General features: G+C 36.8%; 1 protein-coding gene across 14 annotated transcripts in view; it reads right to left on the reverse strand.

The window, feature by feature from the left end:
* Positions 1-19,291, reverse strand: part of HUWE1 (HECT, UBA and WWE domain containing E3 ubiquitin protein ligase 1) — a 164,038-nt gene that overhangs the window by 132,086 nt on the left and 12,661 nt on the right. For all 14 annotated transcript variants that reach the window (XM_034649608.1, XM_034649610.1, XM_034649619.1 and 11 more), the window contains one exon: positions 1,095-1,163. In XM_034649608.1, coding sequence (XP_034505499.1) covers positions 1,095-1,139 — 45 coding nt within the window. In that variant the 5' untranslated portion in view covers positions 1,140-1,163. The remainder of the gene's footprint in view (positions 1-1,094; positions 1,164-19,291) is intronic.

The raw sequence follows: 19,291 nt of genomic DNA on the forward strand, positions 1-19,291 counted from the left end.
GATGAGCAGACAACCAATATAAGGCCAATAAATTTGAAAATATATGTAATTAAAGCAAAAAATTAAAATGATTATGAAATATTTTCCCCCACTTAACAAAAATCTAAAAGATAATCTGTAATGTTGATGAGGGTATGGGAAGACAGCATTTCTCACATTCATTAGTATAATGCTTAACAAAAAAGGGCAGGAGAGAATTGTCCATGCAATAATATTTTAAAAACTAGAAGAAATACAGCAAAATGTTAACAGTGATATCCATGGTGATACTGGCCAGGTAGTTACAGTTTTTAAAAAGCAAGTGGCCTATATTTAGAAAATGAACTAACTGATGATGTACTAGATACTTTGCTAAGCATCTGCCTCACATCAAGAAGAGAAAAATTATGAGAAAAATTATCAACCCTGTTTTATAGCTGTGAAAACCAGGCCACAAAAACCTAGTGATTTAAACTCAGGTCTAATTCCAAAGCTCATGCTCTTCGAACTACAACATAATGGGATCTACAGGAGTGTCATAACAATGCAATATTTTCTTAACCTCAAAATGCAGTTTAAGCCAGCTGACAGAATATTGAACTAAAGCTGGGATTTCTACTGCTGACACAGGATCAACTGATATGGTCACCCAATATATAGGTTAATACAGGTTAAGTTGAATCTTATGATTAAGAATCCATAATTTGAAAAAACCTACAGCACTGGCCTCACAAGAAATCTAGTTAAGAAAGGTGTTACTACTTTAATTTTCGAGAAAACAAAATTGAAAAAGACCCCACAAGTACATACAGAATTTGAATCCACATCTGCTCTTTCCATTATACCACACTGCCTTACAATGCATAGGACAGCAGCCAGGGAGCCTACTTCAGGTACATAAAGCTACAAACACTTTAGTGCTCACTTTCCACTGGTGATTAGCTTATTCACTCTTTTAATCAAGGGAAGTTCAAAAGTAAATTTGTTTCAAGACAACTTGCTGTTTTATTGCACTTTATACATATAAGTGATGGCATTTTGAAGATCAGTATAGTTGAACGACTACCAGGACTTTTTCTGAAATGAAAAAATAGAGCAAACTTCTGGATACTTACAGCCTCAGTAGGTGTCTTTTTCAGTTTAGTCCTGTCTACTTTCATGTTTTCGATTTTCTGTTTTATGATCTGAAAAGAAATTCCCCCAAAAAAGTGAGAACTTAAAGTTGCAATCTCGAGTACTACATGCTTGACATAAACAAGACAGAATGAAGAACATGCAAAATGCTTAAAGCAAAAACTGGATTTATGATGCCATGCCAACTCAGAGGCACAGCTATGAGGGTAGGGAAGAAAAAGGAATCTCTTCAGACAAAACTGGCTCACATCCATATGTTGCATAAGACTATAATCAATTTAAGCCATAATTAAAACGCTTTTTTAAAAAACAAACCTCTCACACTCATAATCGAAAATAAAAGATCACAATGTTTTTAACACACCTCAGGATGGAAAAATTCACCATATCCTTGCAGTTTTCTGGAAAATTTAGCAATTCCACTTCTGGGAATTTATCCAAAGAAAATCATAAGGATGTACACAAATATTTAACCATAAGAATCTATACTGCATGACCATATGTAATAGTGAAAAATTGGAAAGCACCAAATGTCCAAAAAGGATTGGTTTAAAATGAAATATTACACAACTGTTATAAACATTGCACACAATTACATAACAAAAAGATCTTCATGGTGAAATAAAAAGGTTATAAAACAAACAGTATAAAACTATGTCTAAACTGCTTAGAGGGGGTATACATCAAAATGTTAACTCATTACTAACCAAAAGGATTAGGCATATGCATTTCTACATCTTTTATTGTTTTAACCAATAAAAAAATATTAATTGTGTTATAAGAACAAAGGCAACACAACACTTTTATTTTTAAAGGAGAAAATGAGGTATAAGACTCCCACTAGAAATGTTCTAAGCACAGAACACAATCATTTTTACTAAGGCCATTTAATTTAGAAGGCACAAAAGTGGGCAACCCACAGTATACACCCAGGTGATCTTTCATGGCAGACAGGTCCCTCAAGATGTTCTGACCAAGGGACAGGAAGAAATAAAGGTTTAGCAACTAGGACACATGGACAGAAGTAGAGGTGAACTGAAAGCTCTTTACATACCAAGGATTCTCCTACTAATAATGTATTTGCTAAACAGCAGTAATTGAAGGTCAATGTCTCTCCCCCAAGGAGGCTGTCAAAATATAAAGCTGACCAAGCACAAATAAAATTCTGTCAGCTTTTGGCCTAGATTCAGTCCAACATCCTCAGTACTGTGGAAATAAAGTGTAATTGCCCACATGGTTGGCATCTATTTAACCAATGGGCATTCACGAAGAACTGGTGAAACATTCAGAGTATATTCTAAAATGCTTTTGTAGAGACAAGAAAGTTTTCCCTTTATGGCTCACATGTTAGGATAGGAGATTCCAGATTACTTTTTAAAAAAACCACCTCAACATATAAAAGAAAATAAACAAAATGCCTGCTGCCAACAACTTCCAAATATCTAAAACAAGACTAACAGAATTCTGGCAACAATCTAATCCATGTAGGGGAAACTCTAAGGGAGCTACTTGTATTCAGTTTTGGCTTTTTCTCACAAAACTTCTCACACTCTTTACCTAAAATAAGCAGCTATCACACTATTGTGGCTGCAGTCATTTGCTGGGAGGCTTTGAGACCTCTACTGCAGAAAGTAGCAGCCAGCCCCAACACCATACAGCCCAAATCACTGAATGCCTTTTTTCCAGAATTACGAACAAGGTAAGGATGTCCATTCTCACCACTTTCATTTAACATAGTGTTGGAAGTTCTAGCCACCGTAATAAGGTTAAGAAAATGAAATAACAAGTATATAGATCAGAAAGGAAAAAAACAAAACTCCCAATTTGCAGATGACAAAGGATTATATAGTAGAAAATCCCCCAAATGTACCAAAAAAAAAAAACCCCAAAACCCTCCCAGAACTAATAAATGATCTCAGTGAAGTTGCAGGATCCAAGATAAACATACACAAATCAATCTACTTCTATATACTGGCAACGGACACATAAACTCCAAAATTTAAAAGTATGCCAACACTCACAACTGCTCAAAACAAAACTTGAAATACTTAGGGGTAAATCTAACAAAGCACATACAGGACTTGTATGTTGAAAACTACAAAATGTTGATTTAAAAAAAATAAAAGAGCTAAATATATGAAGAGATATACTATACTCATACATTAAGAGGACTCAACACAGTAAAGTCAATTCCCCTCAAATTGATATGCAGGTTTAATGCAGATCCTATCCAAATCCCAGCAAGATTTTTTTTGTAAATAAACTGAGATTATTGTAAAATGTATATGGGGCGCCTGGGTGGCACAGTCAATTGAGCGTCTGACTCTTGGTTTCAGCTCACATTGTGATCTCAGGGTTGTGGGATCAAGCCCTGCGTCAGGCTCTGCCCTCAGTACAGTCTTCTTAAGATTCTCTCTCCCTCCCCCTCTGCCCCTCCCCACTCCATGCACTCACTTGCACACTCTAAAATAAATAAATCTTTTTTTTTTAAAGATTTTATTTATTTATTCGACAGAGATAGAAACAGCCAGCGAGAGAGGGAACACAAGCAGGGGGAGTGGGAGAGGAAGAAGCAGGGTCATAGTGGAGGAGCCTGATGTGGGGCTCGATCCCATAATGCCAGGTTCACACCCTGAGCCGAAGGCAGATGCTTAACCTCTGTGCCACCCAGGCGCCCCTAAAATAAATAAATCTTTAAAATGTATATGGAAAGACAAAGGAACTATAATAGCTAAAATAATTTTGAAGAAGAGGGAAGAATCACTCTATCCAATTTCATGACATACATATATATCTCCCTATAGTAATCAAGACTGTACATGTAGTATTGGAGGTGGGATACACACATATATCAATCAGAATCCAGACAGACTCATACAAATATGCCTGATTTTTTTTTTTAAAGAGGGAGAGCAGGGGGAGGGGGAGAGGGAGAGCGAAAGAAGGAATCTTAAGCAGGCTCCATGCCAAGCACAGAGCCCGACACAGGGCTCAATCTCACGACCCTGAGACCGTGACCTAAGCCGAAATCAAGAGTCGAGCGCTTAACCAACTGAGCCACCCAGGCGTCCCTACCCAACTGATTTTTGACAAAGCTGAAAAAAGCAATTCAATCAAAGGATAGTTTCATCAACAAATGGTGCCAGAGTAAGTAGATATCCATAGGCAAAATATGAACTTTGACCTAAGTCTCATACTTTATATAAAAATTAACCCAAAATGAATCATGTGGTGAGAATGTGGAGAAAAGTGAACCCTTGTGCACTGCTGATGGGAATGTAAATTGGTGCAGCCGATATGGGAAAACACTATGGAGGTTCCTCAAAATATTAAAAATATGATCCAGCAATTCCATTTCTGGGTATTTAGCAAAAGGAAACAAAAACACCAACTTGAAAAGATCTATGCACCCCCATGTTTACTGCATTATTTACAGTAGCCAAGACATGGAAGCAATCTAATTGTCCATTGATGGATGAGTGGATACACATACACAGGAATATTAGCCATAAAAAAGAAGGAAATTTTGCCATTTGTGACAAATGGCTGGACCTTGAAGGCATTATGCTAAGCGAAATAAGGCAGAGGAAGACAAATACTCTATGATCCCACTTACATGTAGAGTCTCAAAAAACAAACAAACAAAAAAAACCCAAAATGCCCAAAACACTGAACTCATAGATAGAACAGACTGGTAGATGCCAGAGGCAGGGGTGAGTGAAATGGGTGAAGGTGGTCGAAAGGTACAAACTTTTAGTCACAGAACAAATAGGTTATGGGGATGTAATGTGTAGCATGGCGACCATAGTTAATATTGTATTATATATTTGAAAATTGCTTAGAGAATAGATATTAAAAGTTTTCATATTAAGAAAAAATTCTAACTAGACTGTGATCATTTCACAATATCAAATCACTATGTTGTACACCTGAAACTATTATAATGTCAATTATCTCAATTTAAAAAAAGCAAAGTAAAAAAAAGGATCACAGACTTAAATGTAAAAGTACAAAACTCACTGGGAGAAAATATTTGCAAGCTATATATAGTATCTAGAATATATAAAGAACCTCAGAATTCAACAATAAAAAACCAAATGATCCTCCAAAGCAAGAGCACTGATTAACTTGTACTAATAAACAACTCCAACTCTTTTACGGACTTAAGAAAATGTAGATGAGGTCACTGGCAAATCTTCACATATGCTTCTTGCTTTAACTACAGCTGTTTTGATTTAGGATTCTGTACCAGTCCAGGGTCTGGGTTGAGAACAACAGACTCTGACTAAAGCAGAAAAGTGATTTACTGGAAGGATAACAGCTTAGGGGAATCAATAGGAAGGCTTATAGATCCACATTCAGAAAATAGGAGGAACCAAGGAAACAGCCTTGAACTACAGCCAAGGACCTCCCACAGCTTAGTTGGGGGTGCCTCTACTGCTAACACCAGACTCTAGATGCCTGGAAGGTACTGCTGGTGGCAGAAAGATTTCTGAACAGTCTCAGGTTATTTGCATCAGCGGTTCTAGACACAAAAAGTCCCAAGTGTGAGCATCTAATCGGTCAAGTATAGGTCCTAAGCCCAGGCCCTAGCTGTCAAGGTTCGGGGAGCGCAAGTACATTTGGCTTTTTCCCATAAACAGATTCAGATGATAGGCACCCAATTAAATAACTGAGCCAAAACAAATGAATGAACACACACATTCCCCTAACAAGTGCAATGGTAACCTGGTTTCTATAATTTTGTTGCAAGAAACATCTATAGTTTAAAAATGAAGGCTATTACTGTCCATGAGACATCAATTAAGAAAATTCAAAAGTTTTTTTTTTTTTGTTCCTAGTTATTCTCTAAGCTGGTTTCACAGCGGGAAGGAAAGTATTTTTTTTTTAAAGATTTTATTTATTTATTTGACAGAGATAGAGACAGCCAGTGAGAGAGGGAACACAAGCAGGGGGAGGAAGAAGCAGGCTCATAGCAGAGGAGCCTGATGTGGGGCTCGATCCCACAACGCCGGGATCACGCCCTGAGCCGAAGGCAGACGCTTAACCGCTATGCCACCCAGGCGCCCCAGGAAAGTATTTTTTGAGCACTCACTACAAGCCAGACAATGAGTTGGTATTTCCTAAAGCTAAAATTTTACAGCATTCTGCTCCATGAAGGAAGACAAGGTTCCAGTAATTTGGGAAATGTTAAAAAAGGAATTTGTCTTCCTTTAGGACAGTCAGGTGGCTGCTTGACATTAAACAGCTCCAAGAATCTTGGGTAAAGGAAACTTATAAGGGCACAAAATCATTTTTTTTCAAGTGTTATTTACTAAAAGCCTACCAATTTATCCCAAAGAACAAACTTTGAGACATGCTGCCCAAGGGGCTTCATATAATAGTCTTTCATACAATCCTCACCACTCAAGCCAAGTTTTGTCCCCATTTACAGACAGAAAACTGAGGCTCAGAGAAATTAAGTACCTTATACCTAGCTAGTAAATGCTGGCACCAAGATCTAAATCCAGGCCTTTTTGGCTCCGAGGTCCATGCTTTAATAACATGCTTTTCACTTTATTTACTAGTTTTATTACAATAAATCCCTGTAGATGAAAATATACATTTGTGACAGACTCTTCTACGCTATTGGATCCTACGTTCAGAAAATTATTGCAAGAGAGAAAGCTGGGGCACAAGGTAATAAGCTGAGATACTGTCAAATCACACTAAAGATGGGAACAGTAACCAGGGAATGAGTTCTACCTAACGTTTAGAAGTTAAATGGGTGAAAATTCCATTACATAAAAAAGCCTCTAACAAAAAATAGTTCTAAACAAATCCCTGGAAATGGCCTACTGCCTTTGTTGGGTCAGACCAGAACTCGGAACACCATGCAATCTTTACATGTAATAAAGATTTCTTCCCAAACTTATGTTAAAAAGATCAGCTTTAAGGAAATTAATAGATTATTATGAACCACCACCCATAGCTATACATTATTTGAATACTTCTATTTAATTAACCACTTTTTCCCCCTTCCTCCTTTCCCACAAACTTCACTTACCTTTAAGGTTTAAATCTTGGGTTTTGTAGGGTTTACATCTCAAGACAAGTGTGTTCACTTAAAATATACTGAGGGGAAATCACTCTTGAAAGGGTAACTCACCCAGTAGTAATCAACTCCAGTTGATCAAATTTAGAATGACTTTCAATACTGAATCAGCTTAAGGGCAGAGGACACCTGTAAATTCCCAAATCTGGCTCAAGAGGAGTGTAGTGGCAGGTTAAGCCTTACAATTCAAAGTACGGCTGAAGGATCAGCAGCACTGACATCACCTGGGAATTATTAAAAATACAGAATCTCAGGCCCACCCAGACCTGAGGAATCAATCTGTATTTTAATGAGATCTTTAGGTGATTAACATATTTTAAGTTTGAAAAGCACCAGATCAGAATACAGGCTCAAAATCAGGAAACCCAGGTTAAGATCCCTGCTATATCATTTACTCATCGCATGGGCATGGACAAACCAGCCTCTGTGAACTTGTTTCCTCAACTGTGAAATAGGGATAACTGATCTCCCCAATTCCACACTTCCTTTCATCCAACCCATTCTCCAGAGAGCAGCAAAAGTAATCTTCTTAAAACATAAATCAGCTCATGTTACTTCCTTGCTTAAAACCTTTCAACAGTTTTCCTAGAATTATATCCAAACTCTAATCATGACTCATAGGGCCCTGGCATGATTTGGCTGCTGGAACTCTCTCTGATCTCCTTTCTACGCAACTACTTTAGTCTTTCCCTTTAGTTTCTAGAATGCGCTAAGTTCCTTCTGTCCTCTAGACCTTTACAAGTGATATTCCCACTGGAATGCTTCTACCCCACACTCCTATTTCTTTCCATAACTAGTTCCACTTAAGGAGTGACTTTAAGACCCAAAGTGGCTTCCCAAAGCAACTCACCTAAAGCTAGTCTGTTATTTTTCTATTACACTACCCTGCTTCTCTCACAGCAAATATCAATTCTAGTTTGATTTTCTACAGTATTAAGCTCTTGGCATTTAGCACAGCATCTACCACCTGATAAGTAGGCAATATTTGCAGAATGGAGTTCATGAAAGAAGTATGCACTGAGAATAAAAATCTGTGATTGCCAGCATATAGACAGTATGTGAAGCCACTGGTCTGGAGATGACGACTTACAAAGAAGGAAGGAAAGAGGCCCAGAACTGAATTCCTACTTGATCTAACATTTAAAGGTAAGGAAAAGGAGGAGAACCCAGAAAAGGAGAGGCTGGTGAGGTAAAAGTAAAACTAGTTCATCCTGGTATCATGAAAGACAAAAGAGGGCAAGACTGATCAATTGTGTCCAATGTTAAAATCAGGTATTCCAGAAAAATGTACACTGAAATTGGGTGTACATTGACCAACAATAGTTTCAGTGGGGTGTTGGGAAGGGAAGCCAGACTGGAGTGAGTCAGGGAATCAATGGAAAATGAGGCAATACAGATGGCATGTGTTGAAAACTCTTCTGAAAATGTTGGCTATAAATGCAAGCAGAGAATTATGGGGTCATTGAAAGGTAGAGGGAAAGAAGAGATAACAGAAAGAAAATTCCTAAGAAAGTTGAGGGTAGGGGACCCTTTAACCTCTATTTCACCTTAACATAATGAACACTCATGTGGGTTTTGAAAGCACAAGTACTAGCCAGAATTATGACAACCCTCTCCTGAATCTCTTTAAAACTTGACTGCATGTCACTCTATATGTGCTTACACTGTACCCTGTACCTATCACTTCTCTGACTACTAATGAGAAAATGTTTGCTACAGGGTGAGGAAGTTTAAAACAAGCATACACACAAAACCCCACAAACCTGGGAGGGGAAAAACATATACATTATCAGTGGTTGCCTGTGGATGGCAGGATAACATAGTTTTGATTTATGCTTCATGCTTTTCAGGTTCTTCCAAGCTTTCTATTATCATATATCCATTTATGAGAATTTTTCTTTTGCACAATTTTTCTTAAGGTAGAAAAGAGTGGCCCCAAATGGCATGTATCAAATTAAGAACAATATCATCTAAACAAATGCCTTGGAGTGGCTGCTGCCTGCTCTTGGAGCTTCTTTTCTATACCTTCTGCTGTTTAATCCTAAATTTGGCACACAACATGCAATCAATATTTACTGATGATATTATTGGTAGGTTAAGAAATGTTGCAAACATGTATGGTAGTGTGGATGAATCCAAGTCAGCCTAAAATTCCCACTGAAATCATGGTAAAGCAATCTGGCCGTTTTAAAATAAAAAGGCTTTTAGAGAACACTCAACTCCAACCTGCCATAAAGCAAAAGCCTTTGCCTCTATGAAGTCTCTGAAAGAAAATTCAGGTCAGAACTGCCCAGACCATCATCTCAGGAAACAGCGAACAATCTTAAAACCCAGCCTGCTATTTGATTACAGAGGCACAGACATCACATTAACTGATTTCTTAAAGGGAACACATTTCCATCCAGTCTAGTTTCTGATTATTTACATTAATATCAACCCAACAAATATTCAGAGAACCCATTCGTCATTATAGTAACAGCTAATATTTACTTACCACCTAATTATGCATTATCTCTAATCCTTTAACTTGAAGATGAAGACTGTTTCCAGTTTACTAAATCCAAGAGTAGCCACATACCCAGTAAGTGGTACACCTGGATGAAACCAAATTTGCTCCATGATTCTACAGTACACAAAATGTCTATACACACAGTCCACCCTGCCACCTCCCTCCTACAGACACCAATATCCTTATCCTTGAGCCATATAAAACATGACCCTGAGGATTGCTGACCTAGATTCTATTGAACACTGACAGTAAAATGTAATAATAAAGCAACCAAAAAATAGCCTTTATTCACCCAAGACAATTCTGGAAATTATCTGCAAAATTACCTGATATAGCCTCCTTCAAAATCTGTAAACACTATACCTCAGGTAAGTGTATATCCTTGCTCTGCAGTATATTCAAAGCAAATCTCTTGCAGAGATACCAAGGAGAAGGAATCTGAAACCTCCAACACTGACTTTGGAGGTAAGAATGATGTCTGAGAACACATCCCCTACGTATGCTCTACCTACAGCCCTGGGAAGCTGCAGATCCAGGAGTTACCCTTTAGGTCACTACTCCCAATTACTTGAGAGAGAGAAACTGGCATCAGAAGAACCAGGCAACAAAATAGGGCTCACCAAAGTTGTAGAGCAGTTTTGCCAGTAGAAAGGAAAGGGCAGCATGCCAAGTAGCCCCTTCTTAGCATTCCAAACAACAACAAAAAACCAGCAATGTCTACGTGAAGATTATGCAAATTAAGGAGGAAAGGAAGAGATCCTTGTCTACACATTTTCAACTGGTGCTCTGGAATAATCCTCATCTACCCTCAAAGACTGATCTGTCTCCCGTCCCCTTCCTTACTTGTGGCTGGATTTAGTGCAAAAGATCACTATAACAATGGTTATTCCCTGTCATCACAACCAATTTCAAAGATGCAAATGCTTTTTCAGTCTTGCCCACCTCTAACAGAAAATGAAGACATCAGCCTCTAAACTAATACTCTTTATTCAAACTAATGTCAAGAACTTAACCCTAGAAAAGCCTACCACTTTCTAATAGGTGAACTTCACCCAGAAGGGCCACAGGCAACATTCAGTGAGTTCAGGAAAAACTTGCATTTGCCAGAAAATCAACCTACTTAAAAATTATCTTCAAAATAATTTACTAAAAATTAAATCCAGAGTTTTCAACCCTGGCTGTGCAAAGTCACCTGAGACTTATTTCAAAAACTAAAAATGTCTGGCCATACAAATACCTGACTTAGTAAATATGAGGTGGGAACTTTTTTTTTTCAAACTACATAGGTGATATAGCTGCACAGCCAGACTTGAGAGCCACTTTGTTAGGTATTAATTATTCTTTGCCTATTGGTGACTCACTGAGGAATTTTCTTTAAAAGAATGGGGGATAGGTGTGCCTCGGTGGCTCAGTCGGTTAAGTGGTTGCCTTCGACTCAGGTCATGATCCCAGGGTCCTAGGACCAAGCCCCTGCTTGGTGGGCGGCCTGCTTCTCCCTCTCCCTCTGTCTGCCGCTTCCCCTGCTTGTGCACTCTCTCTGTGTCAAATAAATAAATAAATAAAATCTTTTTTTAAATTACATATCATGGTAGGTTTTATTTATTTTAATTTTTTTGCATAATTGTGCTTTTTTTTAATTTTTATGATTTTATTATATTATGTTAGCCACCATACAGTACATCCCTGGTTTCTGATGTAAAGTTCGATGATTCATTAGTTGCGTAAAACACCCAGTGCACCATGCAATACGTGCCCTCCTCACTATTCCCCCATCCCCCTCCCCTGAGGCCCTCAGTTTGTTTCTCATAGTCCATAGTCTCTCATGTTTCATTCCCCCTTCTGGTTACCTCCCCTTTCTTTATCCCTTTCTTCCCCTACCAATCATCCTAGTTCTTATGTTCCATAGATGAGAGAAATCATATGATATTTGTCTTTCTCTGCTTGACTTATTTTACTTAGCATAAATAAATAAAATCTTAAAAAAAAAAAAGAACGGGGGATAGAATGGGGTATAAACAAAGCAAGAACAGCCATGTGTTGATAACTGATGAAGCTGGGTAACAGGTACACTGGGGTTCATTATACTATTCTCTTTTGTATATGTTTGAAAAATCTCATAAATTAAAATATTTTAAATTAAGACTTTATCCTGCCAGATCCCTCCATTCCATCCTTCACATTACTACCAGAACAATCTCCCTCAAACTCAAAATCTACCTACATCATCAAGTGCAAACTCCTTACCTAACCCAGCATCCAAGACCTCTAGAACCTGGTACCTGCTCACCTCTCTTACCAGGGCCACAGCGTTAAATAATATTCCCCTTGGCTCCCCACATACTTTAACCATGTGAGGCTTTTTTACAGTTCCCCTAACATTCAAGACTTCGAATATCTTGACTCAGATTGCACTTTCTGCTAAAATGGCTGCTCTCTGCATATCCCCTAGAGCTCAGCTTAAATGTCACCTCTGAGGCCTTTTCAGATATCCTCTCCCTCAGAGAAAAATCTATGATTCCCTCCTTTGTGCCCCCACTGTGTCCTGCATATACCCTCAATCAGGACACCTCTTTATTCACATGTCAATCTCAACACAAGGGTGAGTTCTGCATGAGTGGGACTGTGTCTATTTATCTTTGCATTCCTGTCACCAGCATAGGAACTGTCACTCAGTAGATTAATGAATGAACGACTATCCGGTAAATGTTTAAGGAAGCTAAAAATCCAAGTCACAGACTCTTGGTGAAATTTCCAACTGAGAAAACCAATTTATAAAATTCATTCAATCTGCATTTTTCCATTCAACATATAGGTATGAACACACTATATGCAGGGTATTGCAAAGGGTGCTAGGAGATAGCCAGGTATTCAGAAACGTAAATCAGAGAAAAAAAGAAAACTAGAAAGCAATGATAGTATTAGAGAAATGAAAAGTTAGTACACAAAACACAATCAAATTACAACTTCCTAGCGGCCAAAGCAAAGCTGGAAACGCAATTACAAGAGATCAACAGAATACATAAAATAAATCCTATATAACACCAACCATAATCCTCGTTTTTAAAAATTTGGATATTTAGAGATTCAAGTTGCATAAAACAGAGTACAGCTTTAGCAAAAGTGAAACAATTAGCCCAGTTTCACTTTTTGGGCATAGTGCTGTAGTCTAGAAAAATATATACACAGCAATTTGGACAACCTTTTAAAACATGTGAAGAAATCTTTATAGATTTCTTGTCCTATACTGAGGGATATCCATAAAAATTCTGAAGTTCTATGGAAAAATTTTGCATATGTTGGAATTTTTCTGAGAAGACAGCTGATAGCTTTCACTGGCTTCTTAAAGCGATCCATGACCTGAAAGAGCAGGAACCATCACCCCACAGAAAGATCTCCAAGACTGCTTAGTACTTAGTGACTACAATGTTTTTACTTTCAATTATGAAACACAGGCATTTGGTATTTCCCCTAAAGCCACATGACAGGCTGTCAAATACAATAAAGACAGTACAGGAAACCAAAGAAACAGAATTCCAACCCTTCTGCATTATTCAGCTCCAATGTCATATTCTTGGGTTTAAAAAGAAATATGCAGCATCTCTCAAGATTAAACCTCCTCTGTGTAAGAGGGAATTCTATATTCCCGGATAAAATCCTCTAGTCATGTATCCTGAAGAAAGGTAGAAACGGCCCAAACCTTCTATAAAAAGCCTAGATTAAGTGTATTTCTAAATAAAAGCTAGGTTTTAATGCCTTAAAATATTCTGACAGAAGATATATCTGTATGGGGAGAGGATGAGGGACCTTAATAATGTATTTACTTCCTACCGTATATCATGGATTACTTAAGTTTAAAGGTAGAGACTGAAGAATACAACTGGAAGAAAGTAAAAATGAAGTAGAGGACAACAGCATAGTGGAAGGGCCTGGGAGTTGGGACGGAAATGGGCTTAAATTCCATTTATTAGCTGTATGATCTTAGACAAGTTACTGAACCTGAGTCTGTAACCTCTGTAAAATAAATAAACACAGTCCATCTCAAGAGATTGTGTCTGGCAATGAGTAACCTATATTATTATTTGTTCTATTTCTTTTAGTTCCAGATTAATCTAAGGGCAGCAGTCTCATGCTGGATCTCTCTCTCCCTCTCTCTCTCTCTCTCTCTCTCTCTCTCTCACACACACACACACACACACACACACACACACACACACCGATCAAAAGCAAACAAGAGCTGGTCTTTTCAAACTTTCTACATGTTATCTGCATATAAAAGAACATAAAGCATATATTGATCTCTAGACTGTTAGCTTTAAGTACTGACATGAATCAAAAAGTTAAACTCAACTTTGATGATGAGACTGGGAAGCTCTGGGTCTCATTCTCAAGTAAGTTATAGTTCTCCAAAGCTTAAACAGTCTACTGAATACTGTCTGGGCCATATAACTTAAGAATCAGAGATTTTAAGTGTCCGAACTATTTTCAGCTGGTTCAAATGCATCTGGAATGGAGAGAGACCAAGATTCTTCTATATGATTTAAAAGAACAGTAATTAGGGCAATTATCAACATGGTGGCAAACTTCTTTCAACCTGAAATAACTCCAACTTCACAGGTTTATTACGAGGCTAAAATTAATTCATTGACAAGAAAGCTTTAAAACAATGCTTTAAAAAAAAATATGTCCCTACATATAGACAAAACTGGCTGTTTGAGTAAATTTAACAGCACCACACACAGCCTGGCACATACTCATTTCCAACGTTCTTTAAATAAACCAAACAATGTGAACAATCTGCTGCTTTAAAACATTTGTATCTATAGCATGAAAGATGTTTGCTGAAAATGAAAGAATAGTATGCAAAGGTACTCTAGTTCCCTGCCACCAACTGACTTTGTGACCTTAGGACAATCTGAGCTGCAATCGTATAAAATGAAAATAAAATAACTAAAATCTCTCAAAGCACTGTCTATAACACTTCGCCTTCAGTTCAAGACAAATGTTAAGTATTAAACATGAACAATTTAAATTATTCTCAAAAACTAAAGACCAAAAAAGTAACCAAGCTGGTTTTCTATTTGGCACAAATTCCAACTTTTTTTGTTTCAACAAACCACATTTTCTCAAATAATTCAGTTTTAAGCTGAGCATATATTTAAAAATCAAATAGTCTTTTCCAAAACAGGAACTACAGGTTAACCATCTGGACAAAAATAAAAGCACACACCTATTTCACACCACTACTTAAACATAAAAAAGCTAAACTGTAAAAAGTATTAGAAGATAATGCAGATAAAGATTCTTGTAATCTTGGCAAAGAAAAGATCTTCCAAAAAGATACATAACCTAGAAACCATAAAGGAAAGGGGGAAAAGGGTAGATCTGACTACACAAAAATTCCAAACCATAAACACAAAATCATCCTCTCTAATAATTACAAAAATTCTAATCAAAGCAAGGAGATGCTATTTCTCATTCATCAGGCTGGTTAAAAATGAAAAAGATCAATAATTATCTTGTTTTGGCAGATACAGGTAGAGAAAAGGGCACTGACAGACACTGCTGGTGGGAACGGCCATTCTGGAGGTCATTTTGGCAGTGCCTATCAAAAATTTAAACGGTACCACCCTTTGACCCAGAATGAATTCTATTTCTAAGGATCAACAATAGGGAATGATTAAATTATGGTAGATCCATGCTTTGAAATGCAATGCACCATTAAAAAGAGTGGAGTTGAGCTATATGTTTTAGCATATAAAAATATACATAGGACATAAATGGATAAGCACAGTAGGTAAATGCTAAAAGGTATAAAAGAATATGTACAAACTGTCAACAGATTTTTGAAGTGTGGTATGAATAAAACAAGACTATCATTTGGGGAGGAGGGACACTAATTTTTAACTAAAATGTTTGTCTGAATCTTTGTTTTTAACAGCAAACTCTTTTATAATTTAAAACAATTGAAAAGGGATAAACAGATGGGCTTAGGGGGAAAAAAGATGGGCTTAGAAAACATCACTTTAATTTGAAAGTTTTACGAATAGGAAATTTAGCCCTAGCTACAGGCCTATGGCATCCATAAACATGCATGAAAACACATGGCCAAACTGAATTGTCCCATGAAGAGCTCAAAATTGACCCCGTGTTGAAAAGTAACAGCCACAGTCAAAAGGGCAAAGAAACTGAGTTTTTGGACTTCTTCTCATTTACCTTTCTATTCCCCTAAAATTTCCCCATTTGGGGGGGACAACTTTCTTATAGGAAGGGGGCCACTTATTCTGCACGTCTATGGATGACATCTGCTGGCACATTTAGAAACAGATTAAGTTCAGTTTTAGAAAAGATACAGCATAGTGAAAATACTGGACTAGGTTAACCTGGGTTCAATGTCCAACTCCACCACTAACCAGCAACGTTTGTTATCTTGGAAATCATCTCCTCTAATCCGGGCCTATAAAATAAATAGAGTTTGATATGGATAATATCAAATACAGGCTCTTTTCAGCTCTTCTGTTGGACATGGAGAAGACCACCATTTTAAAGCCATTGGTAATTTACTTTGCGAGAAGTAGGGATTTGAATTAACTATGCAGGCAGTCTACCTTCACTTTTAAAAAGCAAAAATCTAAAATGCTCTATGTAAAAGGTTGTCTTCAAGTGGTATCTACATCCCTCCAGACTATACTTCCTCTTAAGGATGGCCTTGCCAAGACAGTAAAGGAAATTTGAGGAGCAGGGAAATGGGAGCCCCAGATTAGGTCAAAAGACTATAAGGCACTCTAGGTTGGAGGAGCCAAGCCAGCCCCTACAAAATATGGCAGTAGGTATAGATGTAAGGAGAGAGCCACCTATTGCAATGATACTGGACCTATCCAGGTTTATGCTCTTCTCTAATACTAATGTAGCAACGGGCTTACCCTGAGGTGGTGTCATACTATAAGTCAACATGGATTATATACTAAACATACCACAGTGAATAATGCAGGATAATCTTTTTAAAGGGCAATCTGATAATAAGTACCAAAAGCCTTTTATATTTTTGCATTCCAGTTCTAGAAATTTAAGGAAGTAAACGTCACAAAGACTTCTCAATCAGATGTTCTTAAGCTTCTTTCCTTTATTCAATATTTACCAAATGGCCTACTGTGTGCTAGGAAGCATTGTTTAAAGATCATGGAAAACTAGGACTTAAAGGTTTGAACATAGGGAATTGGCTAATAAATGATAAATCATATACACAATAGAATATAATGCAGCCATTATAAGTGTTATACTGTTATATTACATTATAACAGGGAACAGAGATCAATATATTAAGTGGGAACAGCAAATTTAAAAATACCATTTCTATATTGGTTTGGAGAAACAGCTTTAAAAAAAAGACAATTTGGGGACAACTGAGGAAATGTGAATATGGACTGGCTATTAGATAATATTAAGGAAAAGAACAAATTTCCTAGGTGTGATAAAAGGTATTGCAGATATTGGAGGTCCTTAAGATATGCTTGACGAAGGATTTAAGGATGAAATGTCACTCTTCCTTCATATACTTCAGAAAAATTAAACACACATATGTACATATAAATCAAATATGGTAAATTTTAACTACTGTTGGATATAGCTAGTGATATACAGATGCTTAGTGTGCTATTCTTCCAGGATTTTTACGTCTGAAAATTTTCACAATAAAAAGTTGGAGGGAAGGTTATGAATTACATTTTTAAAGAGTAAAGTTTTGGGGAAAAAAAGTATGCTTATGCTACACAGGCATAAAGAAAAGCCTTGGAAGAATATATTGTGTACCAGCACACTAATAGTATTTACCTGAATGGCAGGAGATTTCTGTGCTTACGAGTATTTTTTCAACAAGCCATGTACACGACTATAATCATGAGAAACATTACTTAAAAATAAAGTCAGGAAAGCATTTTCAAACAATAACTACAATAAAATGAACAAATGACTAAATAATGTCCCACTCCCAAAGCATTCTTATTAAATGATTTTACAAACTTTAAAGAAGTATGCAAACAATATTATGCAAGTAATAACTGCTGTGTGAACATCATAGTTTTTAAATTTCTACTTACATGAGTAATTATACCCTTCTCACAGTATAAAAATTCAAGTAATTCATGGTAAAGATCGCAGTGGAGAGAGGAATACTGAGTTAAATACTGAGAGATTTGAGGCAAAAATAAATGTTAAAAATGATCAGTTCAGGAGGGGGGGTAGGGAAACGGTTTTTGTTATATTATTCCCTGTATTCCTCAGTCTATTTTAAGTTTCTCAGAAAAAGAAATGCAATTACAGAAAAGCTAAAGTTCCCCTTGACCACTCCTTCCAAATAATCAGTTTACCCTAGTTTTTGAAAAATATATAAATAGCACCACATAGTACACCCTATCTTACAGCTTGCCAAATATCTCCACATAAATAGTTGTATTAACTTACACCACTTGTGGGCAGTATTCTAAGACCATACTCTTCCCTGTATTTTTGCCATGACTTGATATTACCTAATTATTTTTTGCCAATCTAATGGTTAAAAAATATCTCATTTTAATTTGCATTTCTAGTATTTAGTTTGAGTACCTTTTCTTGTTACCAGACAGTTCTAGTTCCTATTCTGGGAAAAGCCTGTCCCTAATTTTCTACTGCTTTTATTTTTAAAATGTTACTCTTATCATTAAGATGGGAACACACTAACCAAAATGTTAATGATGACTGAATATTTTTGTGGGAGTAGGAATCTTTTCCCAAAATAAGAACACATTTTCTAGTTTTTCCTAAATTAATTCAGTAACAGAAACTAGAAAATGATAAAAGTGGGTGAAAAAAATCCTTTTAGATGCAAGTAGTACTTTCAGGATACCCTATTATAGGAGCACATAACACCCTAGAGTAGCTCATAAAATCCAGCTTAAAGAAATAAACACATCTAAAGCACAAGTCTTGTTAAGAAATGAAATACTGGTTGAGGCTATTGATTCACTTGGGATACATTTAACTAACTTCATTTTTATAAAGCATTTTTTGAGTTCATGATGTACTTTTCATGTACCTTGTTTAACCCCAACAAAATTCTGGGTTACATTCTCTTACGCCCTCCTATAAACTGCTATAGTGCATTTTGTTCACTCCTCCTCATTGTACTGATCCCTTTGACTGTGATTTACAAGTCTCCCTTCCCTAGTAGACCATGCTGTCCTCCACTCTCTAGTTGCTTATCTTTGAATTTCCAGTATCTGGCATTATTGAGTACGCCCTCAAATATTTGTTGAGAGAATGAGATATCATCATCCTCATTTAAAGGATGAGGAAACTAGCTCAGTGATGAAGTAATTTGCCCCAAGTAACATAGCTATTAAGTATTTATTTTACATAAATTACAATAGCCTTATTTTTGTAGTATACTATATAATTTAAACATTTTAAGTAGTACATCATCTCACTTTAATGCTCACGGCAACTTACGAAATGGGCTGATTACCATTTCACCATTGAAACCTGAGGGACACACAAATCCTAGTTTGTAAGTACAGCTGTCTCTTGACATACTTTATAGATCA

Source organism: Ailuropoda melanoleuca, chromosome X (genome assembly GCF_002007445.2).
Source record: "Ailuropoda melanoleuca isolate Jingjing chromosome X, ASM200744v2, whole genome shotgun sequence".
Taxonomy (NCBI): domain Eukaryota; kingdom Metazoa; phylum Chordata; class Mammalia; order Carnivora; family Ursidae; genus Ailuropoda; species Ailuropoda melanoleuca.